The sequence below is a fragment of the Rhipicephalus sanguineus genome, chromosome 3, assembly GCF_013339695.2.
Source record: "Rhipicephalus sanguineus isolate Rsan-2018 chromosome 3, BIME_Rsan_1.4, whole genome shotgun sequence".
NCBI lineage: Eukaryota > Metazoa > Arthropoda > Arachnida > Ixodida > Ixodidae > Rhipicephalus > Rhipicephalus sanguineus.
In genome coordinates, this window is record NC_051178.1 from 121,999,580 (window position 1) to 122,018,265 (window position 18,686).

Below are 18,686 nucleotides of genomic sequence, written 5' to 3' on the forward strand. Positions count from 1 at the left end.
GCGAAATCCTTTGACCCCTCTGACTTCCACATTTTTCAATCGTGGTGAATTCTCCGCATACTACAAAGCTATCCACACCGCTTACGTATTTGTGCTCTGAGGTAAACATACTTCCGATGGCTCCACACAAGGCCTGTGTCAAAAAATGTTGTGCGCGACATTACAATGAGACACTTTTGACAAAGCTAATCGTTTCGTTAGATAAAACAAGCCGCACAAACCGCTCAAGTTTTGTTACATAGCCGCTGAGCCGGCGTCGCAGATGAGTTCTCATGTTTAACAGCTGCGGCGGTCTTCGTAAAAAGAAAGCGGAGAGAAGCTTATTCCGCCTCTTTTGTGCCTTCCTTCGTAAGGAACAGCAACGCATCTCGTCGGTACACCGCTTTTTTTTTTTTTTTTTTTTTTGCACGACGGCAAACAGCGCACACACCAGCGAAAACACGGCAGCAACTGCGGCAGGCACAGCGGCTTTTGCCGACCACTCGAAACTACACGCCCACAAGACAGCGCCACCGCATGTTCGTACAACTAGACACCGACATTGCCTACAAACAGTCACAGTTTGTCTATAGTTTGTCAGTCAGTCCGGTTTCTCGAAGAAACCACAACAGCGCCCTCAGAGCGGCTCTTGTTGAAGACCGGGTAGGCCAGCTTTGCCCTAGCATTTTGTTCTCTGTGAGAGGGCGGTTGTCCAGCTGGCCTAATGCGATTGATATGGCCGCTCTTTCGGAGCGGGTGCGATCACACGGAAGGTGCGCGAGTTTTCCGCTGCACCCGCAGACTTCACATGACGGGCTATCAGTCATACCAACAATAAATGAATAGGCATTTGAGAAGGCCGCTCCAAGCCACAGACGGACCAGCAGGGTAGAGTCATGTCGTGAGAGGCTGGACGGGATACGTAGTTGGAGATCAGGGTCCAAAGTATGCAGCCATGGGCTTGTGAATGTGTGTGAATCCCACAATTCCAACGTTTGACGACGGGCTAACACACGAAGTTATTTCGCGGTGTGTGACCTTGAAAGGGGAATCTTAAACTGGGGCGACACTGCTGACGCCGTCGTGGGTGGATCGGGCAGCTGCGTCTGCAGACACTGTGGCATTCGATGAAACTGAGCCATTGGAGTGGCAGCCTGTCCCACTGTGCGAGGTGGAAAGGACAACAGAGCCCTTTCGACCTATACACATTGGGACAGTTGGAACAGCTAGACACGTACCTGCCGCGGTTTTCTAGGGTAAAGTCCCTAGATTTTTCCCTACAAATCTAGGCACTTTAGTCTAGGGGTTATGGTTCTCAACTGCTGACCCGAACGTCACGAGATCAAATCCCGGCCGCGGCGTCTGCATTTCGATGGAGGCAAAATGCTAAAGTCCCGTGTACATTGATTAGGTACACGTTAGAGAACCCCAGGTGGTCAAAATTTCCGGAGCCCTCCACTAAGGCGTCTCTCATAACCATATCGTGGTTTTGGGACGTAAAACCTCAACAATTATTATTAACAGACATATGGACATTGGAACAGTGGAAAAGTGGATAAAGGAGAGCACCTATACGCGCTATGGTGACCACTACCTGGTTCCGAGTAAAATGGTTGAAATAAAGAACTTGAAGCGCAAGAAAGACACAAGACGACGAAAAATGTGACACCGCACGCGCTCAGAACTGGTGTATATGTACTGCGCGCACGGAAACATACACACACCAGAGACAATCAAAGGCAAAGCAAATAGACACCAAAGGCGCGTGTTCAACAGCAACAAATGAAGTTGAATTCTGTGTCATGCAGTAATAAGAATGGCTGGCTTACGCACGGTGTGGCATTCTGGGTAATCTGATAGGCTAGGGTACGTGTGGCGTGTGTTCCTTTAATTAAATGCGAAGAATTTCTTAGCGTACCCAAGGCACTTTGAGCTTTTCTATCTAGCCGCCTACGTCTGGGTGCTCTCGTGATCGCCTCCTTAACTTGGTGTAGACCAAAATTGGCATGAGGGTAAGAGGATTTGACGAATATGGCTGTCTGTTCATGACATGAATAATGTGAAAATCCTGTCGCGTTCGCCGTCCAACCCTTTCCTCCATACACGTGTGGCACATACCCGTAACCACGGGCAGCGGTATGCGGGTATGTGCCACAGGTGATTGACATTTTATATCTACCCAGGAACGGCGAGAACAGGCATTGGTAATTTAAATGCGAGAGCGTTAAGAAAAAAACCGACATCGGCAGCGTTGTCCCGAAGAATAAAAATCAAGATCCCAGCAGGAATCTAACCCAAGCGTTTTGCGTGGCAGCCAGGGATTCTACCACAGAGCCACTTCAGATCTTGAAACTGCTTTGAAAAAAGACCCTATGCAGGTGTAATGTCGGTGCAACGTCTATTGTGGTTGCAGTGCTGGCTATCTAATTTTATAACAAAGCAATAAACATTTCATATGTACTCTTATGAGACAGGCGTCATGTTGGGTTAACGACAATTGTGGTTCCAGTGTTGGCTCCGCTTTTATAGCAGCCTAATAAACATTACATTTGTATTGCTATGATTCAGCAAGCTATATTCAAGCGTTGCTCGACCCTGTAGGAATACATCAACGAAAGTTACACATGATATTCACATCATCGCACTGTAACGTGAGCGTCATTTCGATGATACTGACGTTTGTGATCTAACGTGAGTGCTGACGTGACGTCAGACCATACGTTACCCTTTAAACGCCAGTGTAGTCGACGTGCCTGGTAAGCCCACGATGTGCACACAACCACTACACTTACACAAACACGTCGATCCGCCAAGCCAAAAAATGCAGCACAGACAATTACTCGCCGACTGCTTCGCATGAAACCGATTCCTACAGGGCGTGGGATCTGGCGATTTTTTTTTTTGTCTTTCGCGCGCTTTAAGTGTTTTCCTTCTTTTTTCTTTTTTTTTTATTGATGAAGTGGCAAGGACAACTTTTCTTAGCAATGATGGGAAAGCTACGGGGACGTAGCTTCTGCACATGTACTCCTGCGTGAAGTAGTCTGGTTTGGCACACCTTTCGTAGCGTTGTGAACAGTGAAGACTTCGCGAGCTAAGCAACGCGTATACCGTTTGCTTTGTCTGCTTAGACAGCCATTTGTGGGTAAAGTTCGTCGCAGGTTTCCGAGGCGAGTAGACGGAAGAGCCAAAAGGTGACGGACTTTCACCTGAAGACGCAGTTAAGCGTTTGAGATACACGTAAAAGGGGCGACATTTCGCGAGTACCGGATTGACAACAGAAAGCTTTAGAAGAGGGTACGCGAAGCCTTGCGTTAGTGTTTGTCGCCACTGCGCATGCGTCGTACTCCATCCTCTTGGGTACCCACGTTAAGTCACGGAAATGGCGTATGTACCCAACGAACGCTATCTCTGTGAGGCGGCCCTGCTCGGCTGCTCAGACCTTCAGGCCCAACAGGCCTTGGTACAGAAAAGCCAGGGCGGTGGCTTCGACCATTGGGTGCCGGAACAGAGACTCCACCTAGTTTATAGGAACCTTTAAAGAGGTCCCGCACCTCTCTTTCGTTAATAAATGCTTTTCACCACCACCACCACCACATCTGCGTAAAAATGCCTATTGAACGGGCGCATTATACTTTTTTTTTGCGTGCTGTTTACGGCTTACACTGTTTCGTGGAATAGAAGCAACGGTTGACTCATTCAGCCATGGTGCCGTTTTCCGTGTCTTCCGCAGGGAGGCATGCGGGGAGTTGTGTGGACGGACAGCGTGCAGGGTATCCTCATCCTCGTCTGCCCACTGACCATCCTGGGCACTATCGTCTACGACTCGTGGCACAACGCGACTTCCAGTCATCTGCGCCCTTTCAGCGACATCGACATGAAGCCCTACTTGTTACAGTCAGTTTTGTCTATGCCTACGTCCTAATGCCGCTATGCCGTGGTTTTCTCCTGTGAGATAGGAATCGAACGTTTCTCGCTGCCAACTCTGCAAAGTGATTAGCATAGTGTTGCACTTACCGTTACGTTTACCGTTCGGGCCACCTAACAGAGCTGAGGTATCCATTGAAAATTATAGCAGACATTGCTTGTTCGTAGCTACTACAAGATGATGACAATCATCATAGCATACATATAAATTTTACAGACATGCTATTGCCTTATGTGCCTAATTGATCCATGCCACCCGTGTTAGCAGAGAGGTTCAGCTATGGAGCGCGTAAACCTAGCAATCGGATGAAAACGGCTATTAAAACGTTATGTAGAATTTTTATGTTGAACTGCCCCTCCGTTTAGGTCGTGGCACGGCAGAAATATTAAAACCAGTGAATTGTCTGTAGGTGTTCCTCTTCAATTTTTCAACTACGCATGCATTGAAAGAGTGAATTATACTGTAAAGACTCCCAGTGCGGAGCGCCGCCCACTGCAGCATGAATGCGAAACCGACCGTTTAACAATCGCACTAGTTATCTGCAGGTTTGACTTGGACTTCACGAAGGACGAGAACGTGTGGTCATGCGCTCTGGGCTTGCTTGCGGGGCACGCCTATCGGATGGGCATGGACCAGATGGTGGTGCAGCGATATGCATCGGCAAAGTCACTCAGAGCAGCCCAGAGGTATACGCCACCTAAGCTCGAGTGAAACATTACGCGGTTTATTATGGCAGAACAGCGCAAAACACGGGGCGGTGAAAACGCAGGACACAGCGCTATTTTCCGTTCGTAGTTCTCGAAGGAACCTCCTGTGATGTCTGCCAGGGGGGCTCGCTTCTATGCAAGCAGCGAGAAGGCAGTCGTGAGGGAGACGAACCTGTCTGCAGCGCTTTGTATTTCAGCGCAGTGTCGTCTGTGTTCGCTGTTCTGCCATAATGTGTACGAACGAACTAGCCCACATAAGAACCCTTGTGCATTACGAGGTTTATTGCGATTTGAGCATTAAGTTGCAGCGACTGGAAGCACTAATGTCGGCTTTGAAATACAAGGTCGTCCCAATGCTATGTGGCTGCATTTTCGAAGTAAACGATGTCTGTGCTTAGCAATGCCTACACTGTAGTACATTTAGTCGTCATGTCCCTGAGCATATTCGTTAAATGAATGAATGAATGAATGAATGAATGAATGAATGAATGAATGAATGAATGAATGAATGAATGAATGAATCTCTAGACACCCGATGCCCGACAGGCATGAACGTACGTTTGGGTTCCTGCATCAATAAGCTGTTTGGCCAACCGCCGCTGCAGATTAGCGGCTAAGACATTCCGCTGATAAGCTGGAGGCCTAACAAGGTCTCTATAGTCGACCACAGCGGCCACATGTCGATGGAAGCGAAGTGCAAAAACACCATGCACTTAGCTTTAGGTGCAAAGAACCTCAGCTGGAAAAATTGATACGGAGTCCCCCACTATACGACCTGCCTCGTAATCATGTCGGGTTGTGGAACTTAAATAATCAGTTAGGCAGCTTGGATAAGTTACACCTCATAGTATCACTTTCGCGAACGCAAATTATTTCGATGTATTAACACCCTAGAGTCGCCGTTGTGGGCGATAAGCTAGCACGTTGACTGATCAAAATGTGGTTACGTCAGGGTCTGGAGGTATTCCGAGTGTGTGAAATTTGTCGCAAGGTGAGCGATTTGATTACACTTCGACATATTTGTTCACACTTCTCTGGACAGGACTGCGTTCCTCGGGAGCGCTCTCCTCGTCATCTCCACGGCTCTCTTGTCAGGGGTCGCCATGGCACTTGTGTACTGGTACCGCGACTGTGACCCACTTTTGTCTGGAGCTATCAAGAACATCGAACAGGTAGGAATGACTTATCGCGTTTTGTTTCAATAATTTATTGCAGGTGTTTGCGTACAATACACTTGCGATAACGATTCAGTATTTTTCGATATTCGAAGTTTTAAATGCGAAGCATTTCTTAGCGAACTTCTGCGACTTTGAGCGTACCTATCTATCTATCTATCTATCTATCTATCTATCTATCTATCTATCTATCTATCTATCTATCTATCTATCTATCTATCTATCTATCTATCTATCTATCTATCTATCTATCTATCTATCTATCTATCTATCTATCTATCTATCTATCTATCTATCTATCTATCTATCTATCTATCTATCTATCTATCTATCTATCTATCTATCTATCTATCTATCTATCTATCTATCTATCTATCTATCTATCTATCTATCTATCTATCTATCTAGCCGCCTACGACTTTGTGCTCTCCTGGGCGTTTCGTTAATCGGATGTATACCAAAATTGGTATGACATAACATGACCGTAGTACGAACATAAATGACAAGCCATAACATGAAAATCATGATATGCATGTCATGAAAAGCATAATTTACATTCCATGGCCTTGCCGCTCTTGCGGCCGTTTCGTTAGTTTCACATATACCAAAATTGGTATGGTGTGACAACAGTTCATGACGAACATAATGAGAGGTCCTAGCGTGCAAATCATGACGGGCATGTCATGTGCAGCATGATTTACATGACATGATCTCGGGCCGCTCGCGGCCGTTTAAATGAATGTATATATACGAAAACTGCTATGACGAGACATTTCTGTATGACGAACATAACTGACACGTGGTAACATGAAAATTATGACATGCATGTCATGTACGAGATGATTTACATGCCACGCTCATGATGCACTCGCGGCCGTTTCGGTGGACTGATATACACCAAAATTGGTATTGCGCGATGTGACAGTATGAAGAACATGAATAACAGGTGGTAACATGAAAACCATGACATGCATGTCATGTATGTCATGTTTTACATGCCACGCTCATCGTGCATTCGCGGCCGTTCCGCTAGTTTGATATACACTAAAATTGGTATTGCGCGACGCGACTGTATGACGAACGTAAATGAGAGGTGGTAACATGAAAATCATTAAATGCAACTCATGTACGACATGAACTGCTCATGGTGCGCTCGCGGCTGTTTCGCTAGATTGATATGCACCAAAATTGGTATTGCGCGATGGTACTGTATAAAGAACATGAGTAAAGGTTTGTAACCTGAAAACCATGACATGCATGTCATGTACGTCATGATTTACATGCCACGCTCATGCTGCATTCGCGGCCGTTTCGCTAGATTGATATACACCAAAATTGGTGTTACGCGACGCGACAGCATGGCGAACGTAAACGAGAGGTATTAACATGAAAATAATGACATGCAAGTCATGTACGACACGATTTGCTCATGGTGCATTCGCGGCCGTTTCGCTTGCTTGATTTACACCAAAATTGGTATTGCGCGACGCGACTGTATGACGAATGTAAATAAGAGTTGGTAACATGAAAATCGTGACATGCAAGACATGTTCGACATGATTTACATGCCACGGTCGTGGCGCACTTCTGGCCGTTTCGCTAGATTGATATACACCAAAATTGGTATTGCGTGATGTGGCTGTATGAAAAACATGAGCAACAGGTAGTAACATGAAAACCATGATATGCATGTCATGTATGTCATGATTTACATGCCATCGTGCATTCGCGCCCGTTTCGCTAGCTTGAAATACACCAAAATTGGTACTGCGCGACGCGACTGTATGACAAACAAATGACAGGTGGCAACTTGAAAATAATGATATGCATATCATTTACGGTATAATTTACATGCCACACTCATTCTCCGATGGCGGCCGTTTCGCTAGATTTATATACACCAACATCTGTAGCGCGACGCGACTGTATGAAGAATATAGGTGACAGGTGGTAACATGAAAATCATGATATGCATGTCATGTATGGCGTGATTTACATGCCATACTCATAGTGCACTCGCGGCCATTTCGCTCATTTGATTTGCACCAAAATTGGTATTGCGCGATGTGACTGTATGACGAACATAAATGACAGGTCCTAACATGCGAATCATGTTATTCATGTCATGCACGGTATGATTTACATGACACTCTCATGGTGCGCTTCTGACCGTTTTGTTAACTGGTTATATATCAAAACTGGTATGGCATGGCACGAGTGCGTGATGAACATAAACGACGGGTCATGCATTGTACATACAAGAATATACGTCTCATTAGTATGGCATATACCAGATTGTGGATGCATGCGTGCATGGTAAACATGCGATATATGGTGAACTAGATGCCATGGCATGAATGATTTCATTTGGCTCAAAGTCAAACAAGGCGATGTAGGCAGTTCTTTGCTGGCTGCTTCGCATTACATCGATTTCCACAGTGCGTGGGATCTGCCGGATTTTTTTTTCGAATATTCACTTCGGGTCGTATTACTGATTTCCGATAGCTATTGCAGGCTAGATTGGAAGAAACTTAACAAGGCAACTTCGAAGTTAAAAGATTAATTGTTACTTCAACTCAACCATGAACACCCTGTCATACCTATACCCACATAACATATTCACTATATTTCAGACACCCAGTTGCGAAATATTGATGGGACGCAATGTTATTTCGCTTATGCCTTTTAGTCACAGTAAAAGATCTTGCTCACCGCTTCTCTTTCGCAAGCGTACATATGGCAAGATAACGAGTCTACAAAGCGCCATTTTTTGGCAAGATATCGATAAAATGTAGCACCAAAGGTGATAGACGTGAAAATAAGCTTTTATTTTTTCCTCTTTCAGATCATCCCTTACTACATTAACCAGAGGCTTTCAGCATTTCCGGGCATGACAGGCATTTTCCTCGCCGGAGTCGTTAGTGCCACGCTCAGGTGTTTATGTGTTTCGTTGTTCCATATAAAGCATGTCCGAGACAATGTCTTAATTGCGGGGCCTCTGCCGCTGGTTAGCTGACTACAGTTAGGAATGATAATTTTGAGTGTATTCAGCTTATCTCGAGTAGAAGGAGCCTTCTTCAGCCGCTTTACGCAGCCTAGTTGCATGTATACCATATACTCATACCACCAACACTAACATGTTGGCTATTACTAGCCATAGTCTTGGCCTCTGTTGAATCCTGCTGGCCAATGTCAGAAAACGTTGACTACCCTGTGCATAGAGTTTCTTACAATAATACCTAGAGGGGAATCTGGCGCTAGTGTCTACGCGGGCTCCTTGAGCGGCGCTTCAACCACCATGGGAATGATGGGAAGTACAGGCTTCGGATTTGCTTCGGATGGATTATGTTCTTGAGATTCGCGACGCTCGTTTGCCGAGTGTAAAACAAAGCGATATGAAGTTATTTCCAATTAAAACTTGCTTCGTTCTTTTGTACGTAAAACTTATTGCAAAACGTTTGCGTGACCATGCGATGGAACTGAAACCTAGACAAATTCAACCACCAGGGTATGCATTGCTCTGCAATTGTGTTCCAGATTTGGCATCACAATATAATGAATTATTTTCTTTAAAACACTTAAAATAAACGCGCTTGTCTTTCCCTCGAAAGTACGCATTATCTATTTATGGAAATAATAGTAGCATATTGCTACGTACCAGTGGCATCGTGGTCCACAAGACGAAGGAAAGGACGACAATAAGATAGACTGGCGCGAGCTGTTCCTATCGGCAGCGCTGCTCGGTGAACGACGCCTCCCCAAACGACGCCTCCGTCCGTCGCTTTGTATTTCAAGAGGGCGTCCTATACCGCCGCAATTTCCGACCTGACGGTCCTGACCTTCTTCTTGTCGTGCCTAAGCATTTACGGCACAGTGTCCTCGCTGAACTTCACGATGCGCCCACAGCTGGACACCTTGGCGTATCTCGTACGTATGAGCGGGTACGGCGACGTTTCTTCTGGCCAGGCCTTGCTCGCTCGGTACGCCGATACGTCGCTGCGTGTGAGTTATGTCAACGTCGCAAAACACCGTCGCTGCTACCTGCTGGCCATCTTCAACCAGTAGACATACCCACGGAACCGTTTCACCGCGTTGGGTTAGACCTGCTTGGTCCTTTTCCCGCATCAACATTGGGAAACAAGTGGATAGCAGTGGCTACTGATTATGCTACACACTACGCTATTACGCGAGCTCTACCAACGAGTTGTGCAACCGACGTTGCTGACTTCCTGTTACGGGACGTTATACTGGTTCACGGTGCCCAAGACAACTGCTCACCGACCGTGGCCGTTCGTTTCTCTCTCAAGTCATCGCCGACATCCTGCGTTCCTGTTCCACGCAGCATAAAGTGACCACTGCTTACCACCCTCAAACCAACGGCCTCGGGGAACGGTTCAATCGCACGCTTACGGACATGCTCGCTATGTATGTGTCGCCGGACCACCGAGACTGGGATATTGCCCTACCCTACGCAACTTTCGCGTATAACTCATCGCGCCACGACACAGCAGGCTTTTCACCTTTCTACCTATTGTACGGAAGAGAGCCGACATTACCACTGGACACCATCATTTCATCCAGTACCTCGTCCACTAGCGAGTATGCTCATGACGCTATCGCGCGAGCCGATCATGCCCGTCAGCTCGCTCGCGCTCGCCTGACGGCGTCGCAGAGCAACCAACGACGTCGGTACGATGCCTCACATCGAGACGCACATTTCGTTCCCGGTACCCTTGTGCTACTCTGGTCCCCTAATCGTCGAGTGGGCCTATCTGAAAAACTTTTGTCACGTTACACGGGACCTTACCGTGTACTGCGTCAAGTAACACCTGTCACCTATGAGATTGGCCCCATCTGTCCCTCGTCATCTGTTGTTCGATCCAATGATGTTGTTCACGTCTCACGGCTCAAGCCCTACAACACGGCTTCTGAAAACGACCTTTAAAGCTCCGGGACGGAGCTTCCGCCTCCGGGGGTCATGCTACGTACCAGTGGCATCGTGGTCCACAAGACGAAGAAAAGGACGACAATAAGATAGACTGGCGCGAGCTGTTCCTATCGGCAGCGCTGCTCGGTGAACCCCTTGTAAATACATCTGTTGCTAGTCCTTCGAGTCTCTGTATATATTCCCCGTAACAATATTGAGTGAGAAACACTTATAACTTATCATCTGCTGCGATGCCAGGTGTGTCTGTCCAAGTGGTCTGCCCCCAACGCATCTCTCGTTTTGTTGTGAAGTCGAGTCAGAGGAGCGTGACGGTGCATCTACTTAGCTTCGCCGTCGTTTTGCAGTCGATTTGAAAGAGTTTTGACAAGTAGCGCTTATCACAAAACGTGAACTCTATGCAATTTCCTGCACTGGCATGGGACGCTACATCTATGCGCAGCGGTGAGTGCACGACGCTTTGCTAAAACTTTCAAATACAACCTGTAAAGCTGCAACGTGGCAACAAACCAAGAAACCTAGTGGTCTTCAGCCTCTTTGAACAACAAAGGCATTGCTTGAGTGCTTTGCAACGCACCCCACTGCCCACGCTTCGCGAAGAACGAAACTGAAACTATAGAAAAAGATCCGTAGACAGTTCGCTAGCTAACAAAACCCGATCCGAAGCCTGTACTTCCCATCATTCCCATGGTGGTTGAACGATCGCAGCGCCAGTTTCCTCTCTAGGTTATTGTATGAAACTCTATGACTCTGTGTAATAACATTGTAACAGAATAACACATGTGTACTTCATTCAATACGCACAAAACAGGAGTTCAGTGGAGGATTGAGGCTTGAGGTGATGAAAAGTCATGGAGCAGGGAATGTCGCTGGAGCCAAGGCTGAAGACTTGGATTTGCCAGAGTGGCAAGTATCCTCTTGTCGAAACGCCGTCTCCAGAAACATCCCCTATGCAATGATTCATCATCGCTTCGAACACTATACGACCGTTTCCCTTAGGTACGACAGAAGGGGAATTTTAAGGGCACACGATAAGCATAATACGTCCAGTGCTTTTTTGGCGATTTTGAGGTACCGTTTTCTCATTGACTAAAAGGGATATCCAAATAATACATAATCATTTTCTTTCTAATTTTCCGCTCTTTGAATTCTACCAGATTTATTAAAATCTGAATAATATTAGAATTTTGGTGAATGTTTCGGACCTAAATTTTGAGTTCATTTGCATCTTTGAAAATTTGTAACACAAAAACTGTAAAGTGCATAACTTCAATTCTGGTATAGTAGTTGTCTGCAATTATGCAGAATACAAGAAAAAATAATCAACTGGTTATCTTGGAATACATAGGAAATAATGGTACCTAAGTAATAAAAAAACGTGGTTATGACATGATAATCGAGTTTAAAGTTAGAAAACAGCTGAAAAGCGAACATACTTCGCCACAAACACTGTTCAACTATTTTATTTACTAGCTACAAGCTTGGTAATCATTGCCGAAGTCAATTTTTCACTTTCGAGCCTGTCGTCTCTTCTTTTGTGAGCTCTCGTGCAGCTCTATCCGCAATGTATCGTCGATTGTGGTCAACTTTTTCCAGCAGATTGACTGTATTTTGGCCAGGCTTCAGTCCTAACTATTTCAGAATTTTGGCTCGTGCGATACTGCTACCATTAAACGAAAGAACAACATCCAATGTCGCAATCCTTAAGACTCTGAAGCCTAAACAAAGACAGCAAAGACTTTGCGACGCAATTTCCATTAGCTCAACGCTTGCACAGCACAGTTTGCACGCGCACTTTGGTCTAATTGCATCACAAACAATATTCATGTCCATTAGAGCATACCCGTTGTCAACCCGCACACGATTCGCCTCGAAGGACGCTGAAAAGGCCAAGAGGTTCAACGATGAAGAGCTTGATGGTTCAGCGTTCAGCACCTCAGCACGACGCCGGCATTTATTCGTATTTGCAAGAGAGGTAAACAACTATTGATTCGTGAAAGAATCATGTGAGGGGGGTTTGGGGGGGGGGGGGGGAAGCCGCGCGATGATAGGCCCTCGTGCCGCTCTAGATGGCCGGACACTTCTGTACTTCGGCGACCCCTCTGGCCATAGACGTGCGCACAGGGGGGGGGGGGGGCAGGGGGGCGGCCGCCCCCCCTAATCACTTAAGAGGGGGAGCTCAAAATCTGCCCCGAACATTGACTCTTCTAGTCACCTAAGAGGGGGGGGGGGCGCAAAATCTGCCCCATACATTGACTTAGTAGGGCGGGGGGGGGGCGCTCCGATGAGCCTCTCCCTCCCCCTGATGGGCAACCCTGCGCACGCCTATGCCTCTGGCCCATCCCACTGACCGGAGCTGTAGCTCCGGTTGCGAGCTGCGCAGAGCAGCCTCCCATCGCTGCTGGTGTTCTGAACCTTGCCACGGGGGCTCGGGTTTGTTCGGGCAATTGAGAAAAATTACACCATTTCCCGCTAAAGGGGACCATGAGGCGATGCGAAGCCGGAGCACTTGCACGATCGCGTTCCGTTGGCGTTGTTTGGCACTGCGAAGCGAAGGCAGGTCGTTTTGAGCCCGGTTGACGAGTGCTCGGGCTTGGGTGTGAGCGGCCGTGTTGCCTGGGTGTCTGCTGTGTGCATGCAGGGACCCAAAGGAGGGTGATGAGGCGATTAGGTGGAGGATATGACTGAAGGATTCTAGCAGCCGGAGAGTGGATTTTTAGATTGGCGTAATAGATGATATTCATAATGATTGGTGCTCCAGCAACACTGGGTGCCTCCGCCATTTTTTGTTGGGCGCCTTCGTGGAATCGTCTGGCGGCGTCATAAGGAAAGGCCAAGGAGAGGTTGAGCAGCAGTCGTTGCCGGAGCTTTTGGGCCAAGAAATTGTGGCCGTTTTCTTCGACACCCAGAGCCGAATGGTCAGAGGATCTCACAGTGCTGCCACAAATTGACGAGAACACAATATCGGAGTTTTGCGCGCTTAAAAACTCATCCGGGCTGCAGCTGCAAGAGGTGCACTGCTTCGCAAAGCTGAGCTGCTGTTCTCTAGTGGCGTGCGCTTCCGATCTGAGGCAAACGTTCAAGAAAAGTGTTCGTGACAGAGGAGATGTGCCTGTCAAACTTCTAAGGTAACCTTGCACTGCAATACATCTACACTGTATTTCCCACTGCGATTATATACACACGTCATAAACACTCGTCAGATATCAACACCCCGTTGTTTCTGCGCGACCTGTGCAACGCTGTGCAGCTTTCCTCGGCTGATTTTTTTTAGCCATAAGTATCACTGCACCCTGCGCAATTCCGTATGTAATAGTTTTTTTCGAAAACAAGGCATGGACATGTGCATGAGCGGTGCGCCGCAAACCAAACAAAATATACTGATCACGCATTTCAACTGTATACGACTGCACACTGGTTGTTTATAATGCCTTGTGGTCGTAATCTATCGGATTTAGTATTGTCGTTCTGGTTTTTTTAACGCTATACGTGTGCGTCCAGTGACATATTTTTTTTTAATTATTGCGCTATTTGCTTTCGCATCCCACGGCGGCATTGCATAACCGTGCGCCATTGCGAACAGCCTACGAGGGCCCGCGATCAGCGGAAAGATGAGTGCGATGATCTATCGAACAAACAGCTCCATCTACTGTACGGCTCCGTAACTCTTAGCTCCGTGTTCGCAGCGCACGCTGACCGAGAATGCAAAATAAAAAAAATTTACACCATCTCCCACTAAAGGGAACCAAGGGAACCATGTGGGGATGCGGAGCAGCGCATGCGTCGACTTAAGCATGGGTCGACTTCCATCCATCCATCTCCTATTACAAATTGCGGTTTTAGAATCAGAGAAAATATTCAGCGGAGGAGCCAAGGCAACTGCTGCCTCCTCTGCTTCCAGGGATTCGGTCAAATTTGTAATCGACGCGCTAACGATCAGGTTTTGGAATCCGTCTGCAACCGATCGGCATATTCGGCCACTACGTGAACTGCTGGGGTATGGGGAGGGAAGCGCTTGTGAGGAGCCTTGGCTCTATAGCTTCTCGTCTCGCTCGATTATGCTCTGGGTTCGTGTGTTTGGGGAGTGGCAGGATGCAGAGGTTAACAGCAATGAGAAGTGAGTTCGTGGCCGTGGTATGACCGGGAACGTTGATTCCGAGTCCGCGCAGTAGTACTTGACCAGTTTCTGTTAGCGGTAGCCTTTGATACTGTATTAAGAGGTGCGCTATATACGATCTACTGTACTGGTTGCCATCAATTTTACACTTGCTGAAGACCTTTACCCTCACCATCTCAACCTATCGACAGGCACGACATACACAAGGTGTAATGAAGCTAGGAGCTGAAAGTGTTCGAACAGACGCGCTCCGAAAAACAAGTGGGAATAAAAAGGCGGACAGCGTATTCGGGCTGCCTTAGAAGTTACCCGATAATTTTTATACACAGCCGACTCCAGATAAGCATTTTTGCTTTCGTATACGAAGTTCTTTGTTTTGTTTCTTTTTCAGGAAAATGGACCGTAATCACGGAGCGCTCAAGAGGGGCTTGTCCTGGGATGCGTGTTTACTTACCACTTGCTTTGGGGTTTCAGCCACAAAAAATACTTTTTAAGGAAAGCACGAATGTGGAAAATATGCACAAAGAAACACCCTTCCCAAATTGCAAAGTAAAAAAAAAACCATGATTGTTTTTTTTTATTTTTACCTTCCCCTTTGCCCTTAAGAGCTCGTTTTTCTTTGCTAGATACAACATTAATTAGAACTAACAGACAAGATAGCCAAGGAAGATATAGGGGATGTTATTTGTAGTATTTATGATGTAAATGCCAGCAGGCAGAAAAAAAAATTACACCATTTCCCGCTAAAGGGGACCATGAGGCGATGCGAAGCCGCAGCATTTGCACGATCGCGTTCCGTTGGCGTTCTTTGGGCATACTACCGACCTCGCGTCGTGGAACGCGAAGAGGAACGCTACGCGCGTCTTGTCTTCCCTCTAGCCTGGCCGTTAATTCTCACAGGGCGAGCGGGGAACGCAGTCGGCAGGCGTGCGAGAGGGGGGCAGCGTAGGAGAGGAGAGAGAAGGGGAGGGGACGCGCATGCGCTGGTGCTCATCGCGGCGTTGCGCAGGAGAGAAAATCGGCATGTCTAGCCCGCGGTTCAGAGTAAGAGTGGAAAGGGGGAGGGAAAAGGAAAGTGGAGAGGGGGAGGGGAGAGGGTGAGTGGTGAGGTTATGCGCATGAGCAGTAAGGGTGGTCACGCCGCACACCACCACCACCACCGGATTGAACTCCGCCATAAGATACTTCGCATCTAAAATCACAGCATATCCACGGGGTGAATGATGATGAGTGGGGCGAAGCTCCGGAGGGAATCATCGGTAAACCGTGAAACTCTTCCGTGAAATTCGCCCAGTACATCATATAAAGAGTGTGAAACACCGTGTATATATTAAACATCAAACGTTTATTGTACTGTTGGTTTACGTGGTCCCTTCATTATCCCCGCTTTGTGATCGGTGAAATGCAAGGAAAGTGTCCCCTCCCGAGCGAAAGAGAAAGCGCGCCAAGAGCGACCGCGTTCCCCGCTCGCCCTAATCAGCGGCAAGGCTAGAAGGAAGACACGACGCGAGGTCGGCAACGAAAGCCAACGGAACGCGATCGTGCAAGTGCTCCGGCTTCGCATCGCCTCATGGTCCCATTTAGCGTCCCAAAACCAAACATCTTGCCCAAGGTGTGCTTTGCGTTTTTTGTAGAAATAATTTCTTTATCATGTACATTAAGACGAAAAGTTGAAAGCTCACTAGAGTATATCGCCCGCAATGTATGTCTTTTAGTGTGATTTAACTCTCGTACGGCAGGGTCCTCGCGCTGTTGCCGATTGGCGCTCGCCCGTTGCCGATCCACCTCGCCCGTTGCCGATCGGGCGAGGTGGCTATACATACTACTACTACTACTACAGAGGAGGGAACGACCCACACCCTAAGGAGCTTCGCCCCTAAAATAGTAGTCCACACTGGCCGCCACGGCTACTAGCGGCGTTGACTAACACTCCTAGGTTTTAAATACACATATATATACCCCAGAAAGTGGGCGAGAGGATGACCGCCGCCGTAGCTCAGTGGTGGAGCATCGGACGCGTTATTCGAAGGTCGCAGGTTCGGTCTCTGCCGGCGGCAAGTTATCTTTTAGTCCACTTTACTTTCTTCACATTTACGTCATGAATACTACAAATAACATCCCCTATACTTTCCTTGGCTATCATGTCCGTTAGTTCTATAGTTAATGTAGTTTCCCTTAGGGAAATTCGCCGGGAATTTTCCTCCAGGTAGTTGAATTTTCGTGAGACGGCAGCCATTTCTTCAAAAAAGGATATACATGCAACGAAGACTTCATTCAATCTCAGTCCATCGATTGAGTTGCCTGCTAATTTCTTTGTATTTTCTTTGCTGTCTCTTGTGTACTTTTAAACTCTCTTGCTCGGAGCATTTGAACTCGCGATGAAGGACCACCGACATTTTATGCATCCTTTCAGCACGGTCTCCTCGGCCATCAATTCCCTGGCGGCGTCTGCATTCCTGGACATCCTCTCTCCGTTCATAGACATGAACGACCGGTGCTCGAGCATAACCATCAAGTCAATTGGTGAGTGCATAGTCACGCATAACCGAAAGCATAATTGTGCGGAAGCCATAGTCGATGGTCGTCAATGAAAGTGAGCGGCCGAACGCTCCAAGTAAAAGCTAATCAGTATCGTGCCTGACTGGACTAGTTGGTGCATTATGGGAGCTAGGGCTCACTTGGTGCTGCCTAAGCGATATTTCATTCCCTCTTATAAAAGCTAATGGCTGTAGCTATATCCCAGAGATTGTCCGCTTGACGGCGTTTCCATATACAGTGAAACCTCGATGAAACGATCATGGCTCATACGAATTTCGGGGTGATACGAATTTTGCGTTCGTCCCGGCCAAGGTCCATTGGCCTGCAATGTAATGGAGTACGGTTGTTGCGAACCGATTTTCACCCAGCGACGTTTGATACGAACGTACGCTACCGCCCAGGTACGAAGAGGTGCTGTCCACGCTGTCGCGGAAGACGCGCCAAGCACGTGCGAGCGCGGGAACGCAAGCGTGGGCGTGCGCGCCGCACCGCCAAATCGTCAGAATCACGGTGTAAGAAAAACACTTTTCTTATGGTCAGAATAAACCTTCAGAGACGCGTCACGGCCTCCGAGATTGTGTGCGCGAATCTTTGAGGCTCTTGTGTGCCTCGGTGAGCCTTCGCGTTTAGATTACAGAGGACATTGGCGCCATGTTTTTTTTTCTAACGCGTCGACGCGGGCAGCTGTCATTGTACTGTGTTTACACGTGCCTGCCTCGTGCATCAGACATCCTATGGAAGGTGGACGAGGACCGAAAGAAGGCGAGGACGGTCTTGGCGAAGGAGTCAGGCCTCACAACGTCAACATGTGCGACCGTTGAGGTCGCACTTGTGCGGGAACGGCCGTAAATCTCCAAGAAAACATCCAAAACACCTCCGTGATAACAAAAATCATAACACATGACCGTGGTTTTGTAATTTTGTGGCCTTGATCCATCGCGTCAAAGCGCTTCTTTTGTTACTTTCGCTGCAGTACACCGCTGTTATGCTAAAAAGCATACTAAAATTTGGAAGGGGCTACTGCTGTCGCGGGTCACAACGCACCTGGTTCAATAATTAAATACGCGCGTACGGGCCGTATATTTACGAGTGCTGGTTATAGGTCGGCAAACTCACTCATGAGTCGACTCATTCAGGCTCACTCAGACTCAGATCGAGCCACGAGTCTGAGTCTGAGTGAGTCCGGGTGAGTAATATTTTGGTGAGCTTGAGTCCGAGTGAGTCCGGTTGAGAAAAATTTTAGTGAGTCTGAGTGAGTCCCGTTGAGGAAACCTTTGGTGAGTCTGAGTCCGAGTGAGCT

The 18,686-nt window shown here is 47.5% G+C and overlaps 1 protein-coding gene across 1 annotated transcript in view; it reads left to right on the forward strand.

The window, feature by feature from the left end:
- LOC119385794 (sodium-coupled monocarboxylate transporter 2) overlaps positions 1-18,686 on the forward strand; it is a 70,596-nt gene that overhangs the window by 12,899 nt on the left and 39,011 nt on the right. The window contains exons 5-9 of the mRNA XM_037653177.2: positions 3,710-3,873; positions 4,450-4,590; positions 5,654-5,783; positions 8,632-8,720; positions 17,262-17,371. Coding sequence (XP_037509105.1) covers positions 3,710-3,873; positions 4,450-4,590; positions 5,654-5,783; positions 8,632-8,720; positions 17,262-17,371 — 634 coding nt within the window. The remainder of the gene's footprint in view (positions 1-3,709; positions 3,874-4,449; positions 4,591-5,653; positions 5,784-8,631; positions 8,721-17,261; positions 17,372-18,686) is intronic.